Raw genomic sequence first — 15,798 nt, 5'->3', positions numbered from 1 at the left:
TATGAGACCCGTCGCTACGCAAAATGACGTTATCGAGGTTGGCAGAAGGGAAAGTAGGAAAACATGTTACGGAAAGACGTTGTAACCCAAGCGATAAGTATCCTTTTCACACTGATACATACATTCTACAGTTACGAAATTTTTACTATAAACAGCACTCGGATGACTTTGCAGTAGAGGTAATTGAGCGAAAAGTGACAGAAAGCTAGCCCATTAAAATAGAAACTTGTGAAGAAGAAATGAAATAAAAACTGGCCGATAAGAGACGATTACAATAAGTTATTATGAATGCCAGAGCAGAAAAGTCGGAAAGTAGGAGAAATAGTACTTACCGAATTGAACATTCAAACGGACAGTTTCTTAGAAAAATAAATAAATTCCATGTGACGGTGTAGATTAGAGTAGCTCAGTACTCATTCAATAGCACAGAGTGCTGAATATGAGCTGATTTTCCAGTCAAGAAATGGGATATCAATTTTTTGCTCACATATCAAGAAAAATAAAGATAGTAAAGAAAATCTGTAAAATGTCACAGTTGATCACTTGATTCGATGTCATAAAACAACCATTAAAGTAAATAGGAATTATTAAAGCTTTAATTTATTCTTCTCGTTTAACATATTAACACTTTGTAACAAGAAGACTTCACAACATGCGCCTTACTTTAGAAACATACTTAAACGAAATGTTTCATGCACATCTGATGGCAGAAACGAATTTCTCTTTAATGTACAGTATTTGTAAATCAACTGCCAAAGGTAGACTGATCAATACAGATATTCGTACATATTAATGGAGATCTAAAATATCATGAATCAGTCACTTATTTCCTACGAAAAGAACCACAAAATATGTAAACACAATAATTTTTTCGAAGTACGTGACCCATTAACTGAAGTGCCATTTTGATCAGCAAAAGTGATAGAGCATTTTCAATTTAAAAGAAACACAAAGCAGCTGTCGCAGTGCAGAGTGGTAGAATAGGTGCTAAGAGGTCTCGATCTCACCGACATCTGTGACTGAAGTACCCGTCATAATCTTGCCTTCAACGAAGCACAGCTTTCAGTGTTAAAATACTTCAGAAAGTACAGAGCAAATGTTAACAAAAACGCGATAGGATGTGCTAACATTTATGACCATCTAAACTGCACTGTCTGCTGCGATTAATAAAGGGTAGGCATATGTAAAACCATAAAATGATTTTACATATGTCAACAGTTAGCCATCACATGGCCAGTCTTCAGGCATTGAGGATCCAAAATTTCATCGTGGGCAATACATACGAACAAGACAGGTCTCCAGAGAATATAGTCCTCAAATATGTACAATACAAAAAAAAAAAATCACATCAGACCTGTACATATAACAATGTGGTCTTCACAGATAATAACACACATGGGCATCACATCACGTCACGTCACAATTTTACGCACACACAGATTTTATCAAAATATCCTGCTTTTAACGCTCCCACGTATCACGTGGTAAGTCACTGTAGCAAATAGCATCAGAGTATTTACAGCAACTCAGTTGTGAGAAGAGTGTCGCAGTTCCCGTGTTGCCCATAGCCGAAAGTTCCGTCTTCTGGAGAAGTGATTCAGCACGACGAGCACCTGCTTGTATTCAGCACAGGAACTATGTTAGAGGTACAATGGGAATCTGTCGTCACTGATCCTGCTCCTGCCCGGTCGCTACTTGCCGTTGGTCATTTTCTGATCCGTCTCCGGTAGGAGATGTTGACGAGACATGAGCATCCGGCTGCCCCGTATCTCCTTGACCCGACTGACTCGACTGCTGTTCCACCCCTACATCTCGGTGCAATGACTTTGAGGAATTAAGCGGCGACTGTGTGGATTCTTCACGTTCACTGGCTGAGATGGTGGTTTGATATCCGGTTGCGTCAGATGAAGACGTACTCGCCTGTAAAGACTGCGTAAGATCCTCCTCAACCTCTTGTAGACTCTGTGAGACTGTCTGCACGCGAGGCGGGAAAACTTCTTGACTGTCAGCTGCCGGCCCGCGCTGTTCGGAGCCCGCGGACTGCTCTCGCTGCTGTGATGCCGGAGACGCGCTCCCTCCTGCGGCGCCTGTCAGCTCACCTTCGGCAGCTGTCGACGATTCCGCCTCCGGAGCAGCAGACGACGGTGGCGGGAGCGACGCCTGAGAACCCTGCTGCAGTGAGGGAGGGGCCTCTTGCTGCGGTGAAGGTGGTGGCGTAGGCGGCGGCTGCTGTTGCTGCTGCTGTTGTTGCTGTTGCTGCTGAGTCCGCAACAGCAGGTGTTGGATATGAGCCTGCTGGAGGATCACTGGCAGCTCGTAATGGTGGAAGAAGTACAGCATCGAATGCTGAAACAAAGCATATTAAAGTAAGTTATCATGACGGAGCAACGTTATGTACTAACAAAATCTTCGCGTGCATGTTTATGGGTACGAAACATATTGACAGAAGTGTGCAGAAAAACAAGTGAATGACACACAGGGTGTAAGAGAGTAACGCTTTAAAAATTAGAGATACTGTAGAGGATGAAATTTTGAGCGTTTTATTATAAGGAATCTGTAGCCGGAAGTGTGAAATAAAGTTCCCACAGCCACCGCTGGGCTATTGAACATCCACACACTACCTGCACAGAAGGTTACTAGGCGAGATTCTCAGTGAACGTTTGGGCTGAAGTTCTCCAAGAACATTTTGCTGGACCACACATCTCCTCATATCGTTTGAATGGTGCATGGTATTTGAAGTTTCTGGAGAATGCCTTCAGTTAAGTTGTGGAGGATGTTCCCTAGCAACTGTGCGCCAGTCTGTGGTTTAGAACGATGGTCATCCAGCACACTTTGATTGTCAGACCAAGGCATCTCTCACGACCAACTTCAGGTAAAAAATAGTTGAAAGCGGATTGGGTCAAATGGTTCAAATGGCTCTGAGCACTATGAGACTTAACTTCTGAGGTCATCAACCCCTAGAACTTAGAACTAATTAAAGTTAACTAACCTAAGGACATCACACACACCCATGCCCGTGGCAGGATTCGAACCTGCGACCGTAGCGGTCGCGCGGTTCCAGACTGTGGCGCCTAGAACCGCTCGGCCACCCCGGCCGGCGAAAGGGGATTCCCAGTCCCCTGGCCTTTGCACTCCGCTGACCTCACCCGACTTCTTCCTCGGGGGGAGGGGGGGGGGGGTGGTTGTTGTTACGTAAAGTCCCTTGTGTACTCAACACAGTAGGAATAGCATCTGAGGTAACTGAGCGCATCTTTACAGCGTATGATACCATCAGACCAGACCACGAAATAGTAAAGAGAATGAAACGGGGCATTGTTCGTCGTTGCACATTATGCAACGACGCTGCTCGTCATCACACTGAACATTTACTCTACGTCAGCACAGGTTCGGTTTACAGTATTCGATTGTACTGTATTATCAATAAACGTTTTCTAAAATACAGTATTGTTGTGTTTCATTTGGACTACCAAAGCGTAGAAAATGCATACTGTGTATAAATTTTATTTCACATTTCCGGCTGCACGTCACTTACATAAAGAAGGTCTAAATCAGATCATCTACATTTCCCAAATTTTTAAAACGTTATCCTACTACACCTTGCACAAAAAGAAGCTGTAACGTAACACCAAAAACTGTGCGGCAAATCAATCTAAGGACAAAATTTGTTGGCACGAGTCATGATTACATACTCCACAGGAATAAATTCACGTCTTCCAGATTTCAGGCATTTCCACAAGTTTTGCTGATGACATGTGACGCCTGATCACCACCCCAACCAAAAAAAAAAAAAAAAAAAAAAAAGAGAGATCAACGATATGGATCACAAATGAAGCTGAAGGAACAGTAAGCAAGTAATCAGCCCGTAAAAATGAGACTACTATTCCTTCTGACCGTATGAAAGATCTATTCCGCAGAACAGTTTTGTCATCTACCAGCTTTAGCTTCATTCCTTGGTTATTATACACCAATACAATTATTATACAATCAGGTCTCACAACAATTTCATTCATTTCAGAGCTCGTCTGTTTTCGGCTCGTCAGTCATCCTCAGGTGACAACTGCTCACGTGCGGGAATCAATAAAAATTGTTGCACAGTACCAAGAAAATTTTTGAAAAATCATGACTCGACACAATGGCTGCACGTCGGAACTACTAGATCCGGTCAAACCGACCGTCCTCAGCTATAAAAAAAAAAAATGGGAGGGGGAACATTAATTTCAGGACATGCGACCAATCAAAAATGGTTAAAATGACTCTGAGCACTATGGGACTTAAGATCTGAGGTCATCAGTCCCCTAGAACTTAAACCTACTTAAACCTAACTAACCTAAGGACATCACACACATCCATGTCCGAGGCAGGATTCGAACCAGCGACCGTAGCAGTCGCGCGGTTCCGGACTGAAGCGCCTAGAACCGCTCGGCCACCGCGGCCGGCTCCGACCAATCACCATCATTTATAATTATATCGACTTTACATTTTAACTGTAATAACACTGTAAAAATCGGAAGAGAATCTGATATATTCGAATGTATTTACACCTTGAGTGCCATGGTCAAAATGAGTAAACTGCAAGCCATGTCAAGCGCTTCAGACAGTTTGATTCGTCATCTCATTTGTAGTCCATCTATACCACCGAAACTTTAAAAAATTCTTGATGGAAAAGTGGAGCCTATATGTTATCTCGTAGTTGGCGTCGAGAGTTCAGCTCGGACGCCAAGTACGAGATAACTCGTTATCACAATCAGTCACAAGCTTGCGTATTTCGAAAGATGTTCGACAATACGATACATGTCTTTGTTGTAACTGTATTAGTAGTTGTTCAGTCTTCGTTGTAGATGATTCACACCAGTATCGTTACCTGCGTTCAATTTTCCTCGTAAACTGGCTAGTAACAAGAAATTGAGTGAACAGCTAGCTAAATTGAACGAATTGGAATGGGACGAGTTTATGGACAAATTCTCGGATGGTGGAAAACTCTGCCAAGCATCTCCACTTGAGTATTCAAGTGAGGACTCACATGCAGATAACAGTGAATGTAATGGAGAACACAAGCAGGTTGGTCCATTAGCATGCACTACGTACAACACTGATGAGTAGAGTGACATTCCTCAAGATGCACCAGATATGGGATTGAAATTAGACAAACAAAATTTAGATGCCAGTGGACTTATCGATTGGTTGCCTTGAAACCAAACATAGAAACTACAACAACGGAATGGCAGGTGTCAATCGGTCAGAACAAACGCTGTTGTATTATTCAGCACTGCTACTAACTCATAGATGGCCGAAAAAGCTTGCTCTACAAATAATGGAAATTTATCTGCATAATGCCCATCAGTTTTATAGTCAAGCAGCAGGGAAGGAGTATCGAGTCTCTAGCTTTGAGAGAAAAATTTATTCAGGCTTTGACTGGGGATAAGATTCCAGACACTCAGAAGAAAACCAGGACAGGTGGCAGCTTTCATTATTTGGAGAAAAAAAGTGCGGTCAACAAAGCCGCGCACGAAACAAAACAAACGCCTGAATCGTGGTATTTCTGTCCCATTTATGAAGAAAATCAGGTTCTTTGCGTGGAAGAGAGCTTCAACATATATTATCGTAAAAAAAAAAACCTTTATTTTCATTACCATTAGTGACACATGTATATATTTTACGTCTAAAGCTAAAATATTTGTATGAACTTTTGTACACATTTTTATGTTAGTTTTTCCCATGCGTGAAAATAAAAATTCTGTTCCACCACGGCCAGAAAATTTACTATACCTGTCCCTGACGCCCAAGACCCGTAAATCGTACATATTTGCTACGAGTCAACTAGCAATGGGCGCAGCGGCGAGGTCGTCAGGTACGAAATAACTTTTAGACTGGCAGTCAACGTGTCGAGCAATAAGTTGACCGGCTGTAGGACAAGGTCAGAGTACCCTCGCAAACATATCGCATATCGCATATTGCATAATGCACACCGTTGATCTACATGGGAATGAGCATGATTATAGATACGAACTGTAATTAACGTCTTCTTTCACGCCTGAGGATAGTCTGTTTTACGGAAACTAGTAGTTTTAAGATATTGATAAACTGTTGTTGTGTCAAATAATTTGTCGAAGTATTTAAAATATGTAAATCATCAACTGTTTAAAATAGATCACGCACCGCTATTTGAGACCATTTTTGTTGACGACGGATGCTGGCAGTTCGTTGCTCAGCGCAGCACAATAAAATTATTACACACAAGTGATGAACACAAAACAATAAATTATTATGATGTTGATGTGTTTATAACAACAACCATGAATATGACACACACACACACACACACACACACACACGCACACACACACACACCACGCGGTCAGAGAGGGCCTGTAGGGGAGGGGGGTACAAGAGGGGCATGGTCACTGCATGTACCACATTCTTCTGTTTACTGGTTACGTCACAATAGGCGGTCCTCAGTGTACCACCCTTTGGAGTCAGGAGACTTTCTATCACAATTGCGCTTTGTTTAAGGTTTTTCATTCACTAACCTGTTTTAGGTACACATGAAAGGGCGTTGGTGGTCACACGTTTACGCCGTCTGTCAGCCTAACCACTTCACCTTTGTAATGTGTTTATACAAGCCTCGGAGTTCAGTCCAACTGGCGTTGGAATTTTTATCGAAATTTTTTATATTATTTACCTTTCAGATACGATACTAGTAATGGAAGGGTTATATCTGTTTATCGTAAATCGAAGGGATATTTAACGTCTCGTCCACAGCATAGCTACTAGATATAGATCGTAGACTGTATTCGTCAGAGGAGGAGGAAAAGAATTTTTTCAACGGAACTACACCATAATGCTCGGGAAGACAGAGAGAAATTTCTAAGAAAAACTTTTTCCGTACGCTGATATGAACCCAGTGCCTCCCCATTATGAGAGCAGCGTCTTAATCAACACATCACACTGCTCGATCGTAAATTTCGGAAGTGAGTGGAACTGGTACGAACAATGCTCAGTGGCTCGTGCATGTGGACTTGTGACGAGCAAAACGGTTGTTAAACAATATAAAGACATTCGTTGTTTGTCTAGCTGACAACACTGGGAGCTTTGACGTAGTATTAATCGTGAAGTGTGTGCAACTGGCAATTCTTTTGTGTTATTCCCCAGAACCTTCATGCATGGACGTGGCCTGTCTTTGAAATACATTTCTAGAGCTGAAGAAAACTAATTACAGCAATTAGTCTACCTCTCTTCAGAATTAACGTACGTGATGGTCGATTTTTAATTTTGCTTCAGGTAGGGACTGCAAGTGAATAGGGGTGGAATACACACCAGAAGACTCTTTACTAACGTTTACTCCTCCACCAACCGAACAGCAACACAAAACATTCTGTTCCATTTAAGCGAATCCATCGAGTATGCTGCAGAAAAGGCGCCGTATCGGAAGAAACGCCCGCAAGGCGAGAGCATCACATCTCCCTCGAAGTGAATAACCGAGCATACAGGATTACAAGCGCAGCAGCCGTGCAAGAAAACGCCGTTGTGGGCTGGCAGCCGCGGGCAACAAGCCGACGAATTATTTTGCATAGTGAAGCATTTTAATCTTGGTGGCTGCTCAATATGCAGATGAGCGGCGGAGGCTGCGTCGGCGGCGGTCAGGCGGGCGTCTACCACCAGAGTCTGGTGCCGAGGGTAAAGGGAGTGAGAGGGGGGGGGGGGGTGAAGAGGGGGGGGGGGGGAGTGGAGAGGACGGAAGAACAGTCCGACAGCGCGCGGGCCGCGGAAGCTACAGGGAGGGAGGCGGTTTCTTCGCTTAATCCCAACAGCGTCACACTCCTCAACAAATTAACAACTCTGACAGGAAGCCCAAGCACTTCACATGAACAATGGAGTGAACCAAACGCCTCACTGGCACTGTACGAAGCGAAGTCAAAGTTTTAATTATCACCTCCAAAAAATTAGTATTTATTTTGCAACCTGTATTTCTGGCGAGCTGAAATCTCACGCCACAGTGCCAAAAGACAAAACCAGACGATGTAACCAAAAGAGGAATATCAGAAGGCAGTTCCTTTCCTGCATTTGAAGCAGCACATTGATTCAGCTCTCCATGCTCCCATGTCTTAAAGTAGGTTTCTTCGAGATGACAATCACAACTCGTAGCTCGAATCTTATGTTTAGACAGTTTATCTGATAAATGAGTTCACGAAGTCTGTAGCTATCGGGTTGGCATATTAGTTCGTTCCGTTTTTCCACGAGTTTAATAAACACAACAGATACACATAACAGAGACCTTTGAACATCAATAATATGTTCTCCTTCACTGTTTACAACGGTCTGTCAACGTTGGGGTGTCTTTCCGATTCCGTTACTGTAGAAATCACGTAGTTTTGAGGCGACCAACTCGTCGAGCCATGTTCGGAACGCATCTTCATCCACAAAGGAAACTGTTTGGAGGTTGCTCGATAGAGCGCGGAAAAGGTGTACTTGAGGACGCAAGATCTGGTGAAGAAGGTGGATGCGGAATGACTTCCTAGCCCAACTTATGTATATTGTTTTTTGTCAGTCTAGCAGCAGGTGGGCGGGCGTTACAGTGGAGTAAAATCACTTCAGGCAGTCTTCCTGGTTGCCGTCGTTCTTGAATGTCAGCAGTGATGTTTGCACCTCAGAGAAGCTATTTGTACTACACCATACCATCGGCGTTCCACCAGATGCATAACATTGTCTTTTGTGGATGTGCTCAGGTCTTGGTAGGGGAGTTGCTGCTTTGTTTCCGCTCAACCATTTCCTTCTCTTTCCTTATGTTAGCATAAATACACCATTCCTCAACACCAGTAACACTACAGGATAGGAATGGCCGGCGTTGTCCACGAGTCATTTGATGACGAGCAAGCAGAAATGCACATCAGGCCCACCCGCAGATTTTTGTGATTTTGGCTTGGAGCATGCCGTAGCCATACACCACATTTTTTAATCTTCCTCATGATGGAACGATCATTGTACATAACATCTGCCAGTTCTCGAGTAGACTGACGTGGGCAATAGTGGATTAATGCATTTAAACGATATTCATCAAACTCCGAAGGTCATCCTGATCGTGGGAAGTAACTAATGTCAAAACGATTCCCCTTAAAACAAGAAATCCATTTTCTTGTCGTGCTCTGTCCAACGGCATTTTCCCCATACAGGTCGCAAATGTTTATGTTGCCCCCGCTGCTGTCACCGTCTACTGAACGGAAACAAGAATATTTTGGAAATGTTTCGATTTCTCCACCTGGCACTCCATTTTCAAAAAGCGTTTACAGCTTCACTTACTATCTCAGAATGACAAAATTGCAATATGTCAACTCAGACAGCAACAGTGAACTATTAATAAAGGGTGACAATCGTCAAATAAACCCATAAACCAATGGCCCTATGAGGGCAATTAGACACATGATTACGCCCCTCTTGACTATCAGTTACCATACCAATAAAAATCTGTCATTTAATCATGGGCAGAATCTTTAAGATACAGCTTTATAAACATAAAATCACAATCTCTGCATTGCATGCATTAGTTCATATACTTGCAATCTTACAGTTGTCAGATGTCATTACTCACAAAAGACAAGAAACTGACGAGGGAACTATTTTCTCTCAGGAACGAAAAATCAATCAAAATTGTAGCACAAACGTAGGTGCCTGGTGGATCGCTAACAAAAATCGTACGGATCGGCTATCTCGCAATCCAACAGAATATCCCAGTCATTGCAGTAGTAGTTCTCACGTCAACCATACATACAATATTGCTCTCAGTTTTAGCAAAACTGGTAATTTATTGATTTTAGGCTCCATGAACCTGGCAGCTAGATTAATAGCAGTGATAACTTTCAGTATGAAAAATTGCTTACCAACGTACTTAAATAGCAAAAATAAATACATGTATTGACTTGGTGAAGACAGAACAGGCAGAACCCTATTCTCTTACGTTATACGAAGACGTCGCCAAAGACGACATAATATAATAATAATAATAATAATAATAATAATAATAATAATAATGAAACTATAATGGCTATGGTTTAACGATCTATATATGACTTGCGTCTTTAGAAAATCGAAACGATGTTACCAACCAATTAAGATCAAAACAAGATATTAGTAACAGGATAGATTTTTCAGCTTGAGTGAATTACACTTAAGGGTAACAGACTGCATGAACCGGCCTTCGACCAGCATCCAAAAACATACACTGAGGTGACAGAAGTCATAGTATAGCTCCCAATATTGTGTCGGACCTACTTTTGTTCCGCGTAGAAACTCGATATGGTATGGACTCAGCAAGTTGTTGGAAGTCCCCTGCAGAAATACTGAGTCATGCTGCCTCTACACCCGGCCACAATTGTGAAAGTGTTGGCGGTGCAAGATGCTGTGCACGAAATGAGCTGTCTATTACGTCCCATTATTGTTCAATGGGATTCATGTCGAGCGACCTGGGTGATCAAATCATTCGCTCTAACTGTCCACAACGTTGTTCAGATCGCGAACAATTGTAGTACAGTGACACGTAGTATTGTCATCCATAAAAATCCCATATTTGCTAGGGAACATTAAGTACACGAATGGTCTCCAAGTAGCTGAACATAACCATTTCCAGTAAATGATCGCTTCAATTGGATCAGATTACCCAGTCCATTCCACATAAACAAAATCTACAACATTATAGAGCCATCACCAGATTCCACAGTACCTCGTTGACAAATTAGATCTGTGGCTTCGTGGAGCCTGTGCCATACTCTAACCGTACCAATAGCTCTTACCAACTGAAGTCGGAACTCACCTGACCAGGCCACTGCTTTCCAATTCACTAGAGTCCAACCGATCTCAGGAGGGGCGCTACAGGCGATGTCGTGCAGTTAGCAAAGTCACTCGCGTCGGTTCGTCTGCTGCCATAGACAATTAACGCCAAATTTCGATGCACTGTCGTAACGAATACGTTCGATGTAAGTCCCACATTGATTTGTGCACTTATTTCATGCAGTGTTGGTTGTTTGTTGGTACTGACAACTCTATGTAAACGCTGTGAGGACGGGGCGTGAGTCGTGCTTGGGTAGCTCAGTTGGTAGAGCACTTGCCCGCGAAAGGCAAAAGTCCCGAGTTCGAGTCTCGGTCCGGCACACAGTTTTAATCTGCCAGGAAGTTTCAACTCTATGCAAATGCCGCTGCTCTCGGTCGTTAAGTGAAGACCATCGGCTACTGCGCTGCCCGTCTTCAGAGGAAATGCATGATATTCCCGGCACACTCTTGAGACTGTGGATCTCGGGATACTGAATTACCTAACGATTTTCGAAATGGAATGCCCAATGCGTCTTGCTGCAACTACCATTCCGAGTTCAAAGCCTGTTAATTCTCATCGTGGGCCATAATCACGTCGGAAACCTTTCCACATTAATCACCTGAATACAAATGACAAACCCGCCAATGTACCGCCCCCTTACACGTTGTGTACGTGATACTACCGCAATCTGGATACGTGCATATCGCTATCCCATGATTTTTGTCATCTTGCTGTATAACGTGCTTAACATACACATTGTTACGATACCTTCATCGTATGAAGGGCCCGTGCTTCATACACACATTGTTATGATACCTTCATCGTAAGAAGGGCACGGGACATCCAGCAGTGTACAATCTTAGCGTCTGCTATATAATATCCCACTGCCGTGCAAAACAGATACCCGCTGGACAGCCCTACAGAAAACACACATTCAACCCGCCTATGACAACAGTAGCAGGTGTCGTACAGACGTAATGCGGAAACGGTTCAAGTTTCCATCAGGTACGGCGCGCCAGCTGGAATGTAACGGACCATTTAGGAGCGAGCCAAACAGCTCCCGAGGCGCTGCGTGTAATGGGCGACCAACGTTAAACGCTGCCGATGTCGCACGGCTGAGTGAAGAGCGCGGAGTGGAGGAGACCGAACGGCCCGCATTTCACGCCCCGCAGCCAGAAGCAAGTGACCGCGAGGACCGCGGCGCTGGCCTGGGGTGCGCCATGCATATGCAGAGCAGGGCGTAGCGCGGGCAGCAGATAACGCCGGCCGCCGCAGCCCTAGCGCCACCCCGCTCCGCCAGCAGTTGCTGCTGCTTCAGGCTCCAGTTAACAATATGTTAATCACGCTGCCGCAGCCACACGACGTCTTTGTTCCCAGCGGTAGAACGGGGACGTGCCAAGACATCTTAACTCAACCAACAAGGGCATTGCTCTCCGTTAATACAGTGACACCTCGAAGGCGTCACGCAACAAATGTCAAACCGACACGCACTGTAGTGCTCTACGCTTCGTTACGCAAATGATTAGCACGTCAGCGCTGCCGCAAAGGGAGGCACGTGTAACGCCATCTACGTACGTTCTATACGCTATACCGGGCGATTCGGCTGCCCTTGCCGCCGACGTTTTATGCACAGCGCAGTGATATAGCCGGATTTCATAAAACAGGCGCGAGGTTTTCATATCATCTCGCTCGCTACGTGCAAACTAGTCCTATACAAAAAAAAACGAAAATGACCGTCTTGTGGGAAATTTAACGTTCCAAAATCTAGGGTGATTTGGAACTACTGGTCTGAATTGGAACACCGTTTCCGGCCGCTGTGGCCAAGCGGTTCTAGGCGCTTCAGTCCGGAACCGCGCTGCTGCTACGGTCGCAGGTACGAATCCTGCCTCGGGCATGGATGTGTGTGATGTCGTTAGGTTAGTTAGGTTTAAGTAGTTCTAAGTCTAGGTGGCTGATGACCTCAGATGTTAAGTCCCATAGTGTTAGAGCCATTCGAATTTTTTGGAACACCGTGTCCTTTTCAACAAGTCATCTTTTCTGAGGAGAGACACTTTCGGTGTAACTAATGGAAATTGTCCCTCACAGTGGCCAGAGTTACTGGGTGTTACAGTGATACAAAAAACGTGTGTGTCAAAGATTATACAGGGTGTTACAAAAAGGTACGGTCAAACTTTCAGGAAACATTCCTCACACACAAATAAAGAAAAGATGTTATGTGGACATGTGTCCGGAAACGCTTAATTTCCATGTTAGAGCTCATTTTAGTTTCGGTCAGTATGTACTGTACTTCCTCGATTCACCGCCATGATTTCATACGGAATACTCTAACTGTGCTGCTAGAACATGTGCCTTTACAAGTACGACACAACATGTGGTTCATGCACGATGGAGCTCCTGCACATTTCAGTCGAAGTGTTCCTACGCTTCTCAGCAACAGTTTCGGTGACCGATGGATTGGTAGAGGCGGACCAATTCCATGGCCTCCATGCTCTCCTGACCTCAACCCTCTTGACTTTCATTTATGGGGGCATTTGAAAGCTCTTGTCTACGCAACCCCGGTACCAAATGTAGAGACTCTTCGTGCTCGTAATGTGGACGGCTGTGATACAATATGCTATTCTCCAGGGCTGCATTAGCGCATCAGGGATTCCATGCGACGGAGGGTGGATGCATGTATCCTCGCTAACGGAGGACATTTTGAACATTTCCTGTAACAAAGTGTTTGAAGTCACGCTGGTACGTTCTGTTGCTGTGTTTTTACATTCCATGATTAATTTGATTTGAAGAGAAGTAATAAAATGAGCTCTAACATCGAAAGTAAGCGTTTCCGGACACATGTCCACATAACATATTTTCTTTCTTTGTGTGTGAGGAATGTTTCCTGAAAGTTTGGCCGTACCTTTTTGTAACACCCTGTATACATATAAATGTGTGTGTGTGTGTGTGTGTGTGTGTGTGTGTGTGTGTGTGTGTGTGTGTTTTACACAGGGAAATGGACTCTTCCCATTACTTTTTAACTGTGTTTTGGAAAAGGTGATTACAGAATTGCGAGAACAAAAGTCGAGTCAAAACGTAAATAAATCAATCAAGTTAGGCAGAAGTAATATTACAGTAGATTGCCTCGACTTTGCAGATGATGTGGCAATTTTAACTAGGCATATTACTACAGCTCAAAAACAAATTAAAATTGTTAAAGAAGTTGGGGGGAAAGTAGGACTACAAATGTCATTCGAAAAAACGGAATATATGGTATGCAACAAACACCTAGGTTTTTGAACACCAAATATGGAAAAATAAAAAGTATTTCTCAGTTTAAATACTTGGGGGGAAATCCCACAAGTAAACGGCCTGGAAAAAGCTACAGACGAAGATCGCTGTCAAAAAATGGCAACTGCATTCAAATCAACACAAAATATTTATAATAAAAAGCCATTTTCTAAATTCAGTAAATTTAGACATTACAGTACTGTAATCAAAACTGAGTGTCTTTATGGAGCAGAAATTTTAATTTTAAATAGAAATATGGATACCGAAGAAATTTAAAAGATTGAAAGACAGATTATTAGGAAAATGTTAGGTCCCAAAATTACTGATGGAAAACTTATAGGCTCAGAAGTAATAAGGAAATAGAAGGATACACACACATATATGGCGACATGAGAAAAAGAAGAGTTAAATTTTATGGGCACATCAAAAGAATGCCACCCACTAGGTTGACAAAACAAGTAGTAGAATTCTACGAAAACAGAAGTAACGCCAAAACTGAGCCAATTAAATGGATCGCTGCGCTTACGAAGGATCTTAAAGTAGCCGGTATAACTCAGGCAGACGTTACAGACAGAAAAACGTTCAGACAAAGGATATTTCATTGCAAAGTTGGTCAGAGGGAAGTTAGACAACGGAGTAGAACACCGTGGTCTCATGAAAGAAAGAGACTTCATTCTGAAAGGATGAAACAAATTTGGACACAAAGAAAGGCAAAGTATCAAAAGTGGCATTGATGGCTTGTACTCGCGTGGTCCTATTGGGCCCAAACGTGAATAATAATAGTAATAATAATAATAATAATAATACCACCACACACTAAACTGTAAAATTTCTTGTTTTCCGAAACTCTGCAAACAAACTATTGTACACCTACTCCGGTAATAGTAATACGGTTCCCTGACACTGGAAAGCGCAGGACTACTATCAGTCATGATGTAAGTAAAGTTAGGATATGTTTGGTTATGTTATTCGTTAGCTACAGGCATTAATACGTAAAATCATTTTTTTCAAGGTGAATTGAAACATGCCTCGAGCCTACAAAAGGAAGATTGGACCAGCTGGCTGTCACAGATATAGCGAGACAAGCTCCCAGAAAGCTGTTAATGAAGCGAAGGCATGTAAAATATTTCTCAGCAATCCATCAAAAAGATACGGAATATCTGTTAGTCCGCTTTCAAGGAAGCTAAATAATAAAAAGTCCTTTGAAAATAGGTGGACAAAATGTCTTGATGTTAGAAATCTGTGGTTTATTTAAATGTGCAGAATGATGTCAGCCAATTACGACCAGTGATGTTACGAATATTGTGAAGTCCTACTTGGGCCGAAGTGGAAGATTTGAAGAGAGGTTTGAAGACAATTGGCCTGGATATGAGTGGGTGAAAAATCTGCTCTCATATAATAAGGATCTTTCTACATGTTTCAGTAAAAATGTAAAGTTATAGCACACTATTTCAAAAACGTGGAGGAGACTGTGAGGTGTGTTCCACTCAGACAAGTTTGACAAGACCCTATTTCATCCTCCGAATGACGGCGGATACGCAAATGTGTCTCGACACGGACACAACCCAGACATTTTTGGCAAGATGCTATTTCATCCTCTGAGCGATGGCGCATAATCGGACGTTTGCGGCACAGACGCGGTCCGGACATGTGTGACTGGACCCTATTTTATCCACCGGAGTAACGGCGGATTTTCAGACATGCCTCGGCCCGGGCACATCCTGGACATGTAT

General features: G+C 43.2%; 1 protein-coding gene across 4 annotated transcripts in view; it reads right to left on the bottom strand.

The window, feature by feature from the left end:
- Window positions 1-578: 578 nt before the first annotated feature.
- Window positions 579-15,798, bottom strand: part of LOC124616689 (membralin) — a 495,400-nt gene continuing 480,180 nt past the window's right edge. For all 4 annotated transcript variants that reach the window (XM_047145027.1, XM_047145025.1, XM_047145024.1 and 1 more), the window contains one exon: window positions 579-2,346. In XM_047145027.1, the coding sequence (XP_047000983.1) occupies window positions 1,666-2,346 (681 nt within the window). In that variant the 3' untranslated portion in view covers window positions 579-1,665. The remainder of the gene's footprint in view (window positions 2,347-15,798) is intronic.

The sequence above is a fragment of the Schistocerca americana genome, chromosome 5, assembly GCF_021461395.2.
Source record: "Schistocerca americana isolate TAMUIC-IGC-003095 chromosome 5, iqSchAmer2.1, whole genome shotgun sequence".
NCBI lineage: Eukaryota > Metazoa > Arthropoda > Insecta > Orthoptera > Acrididae > Schistocerca > Schistocerca americana.
This window is presented reverse-complemented; position numbering and strand designations above follow the sequence as displayed.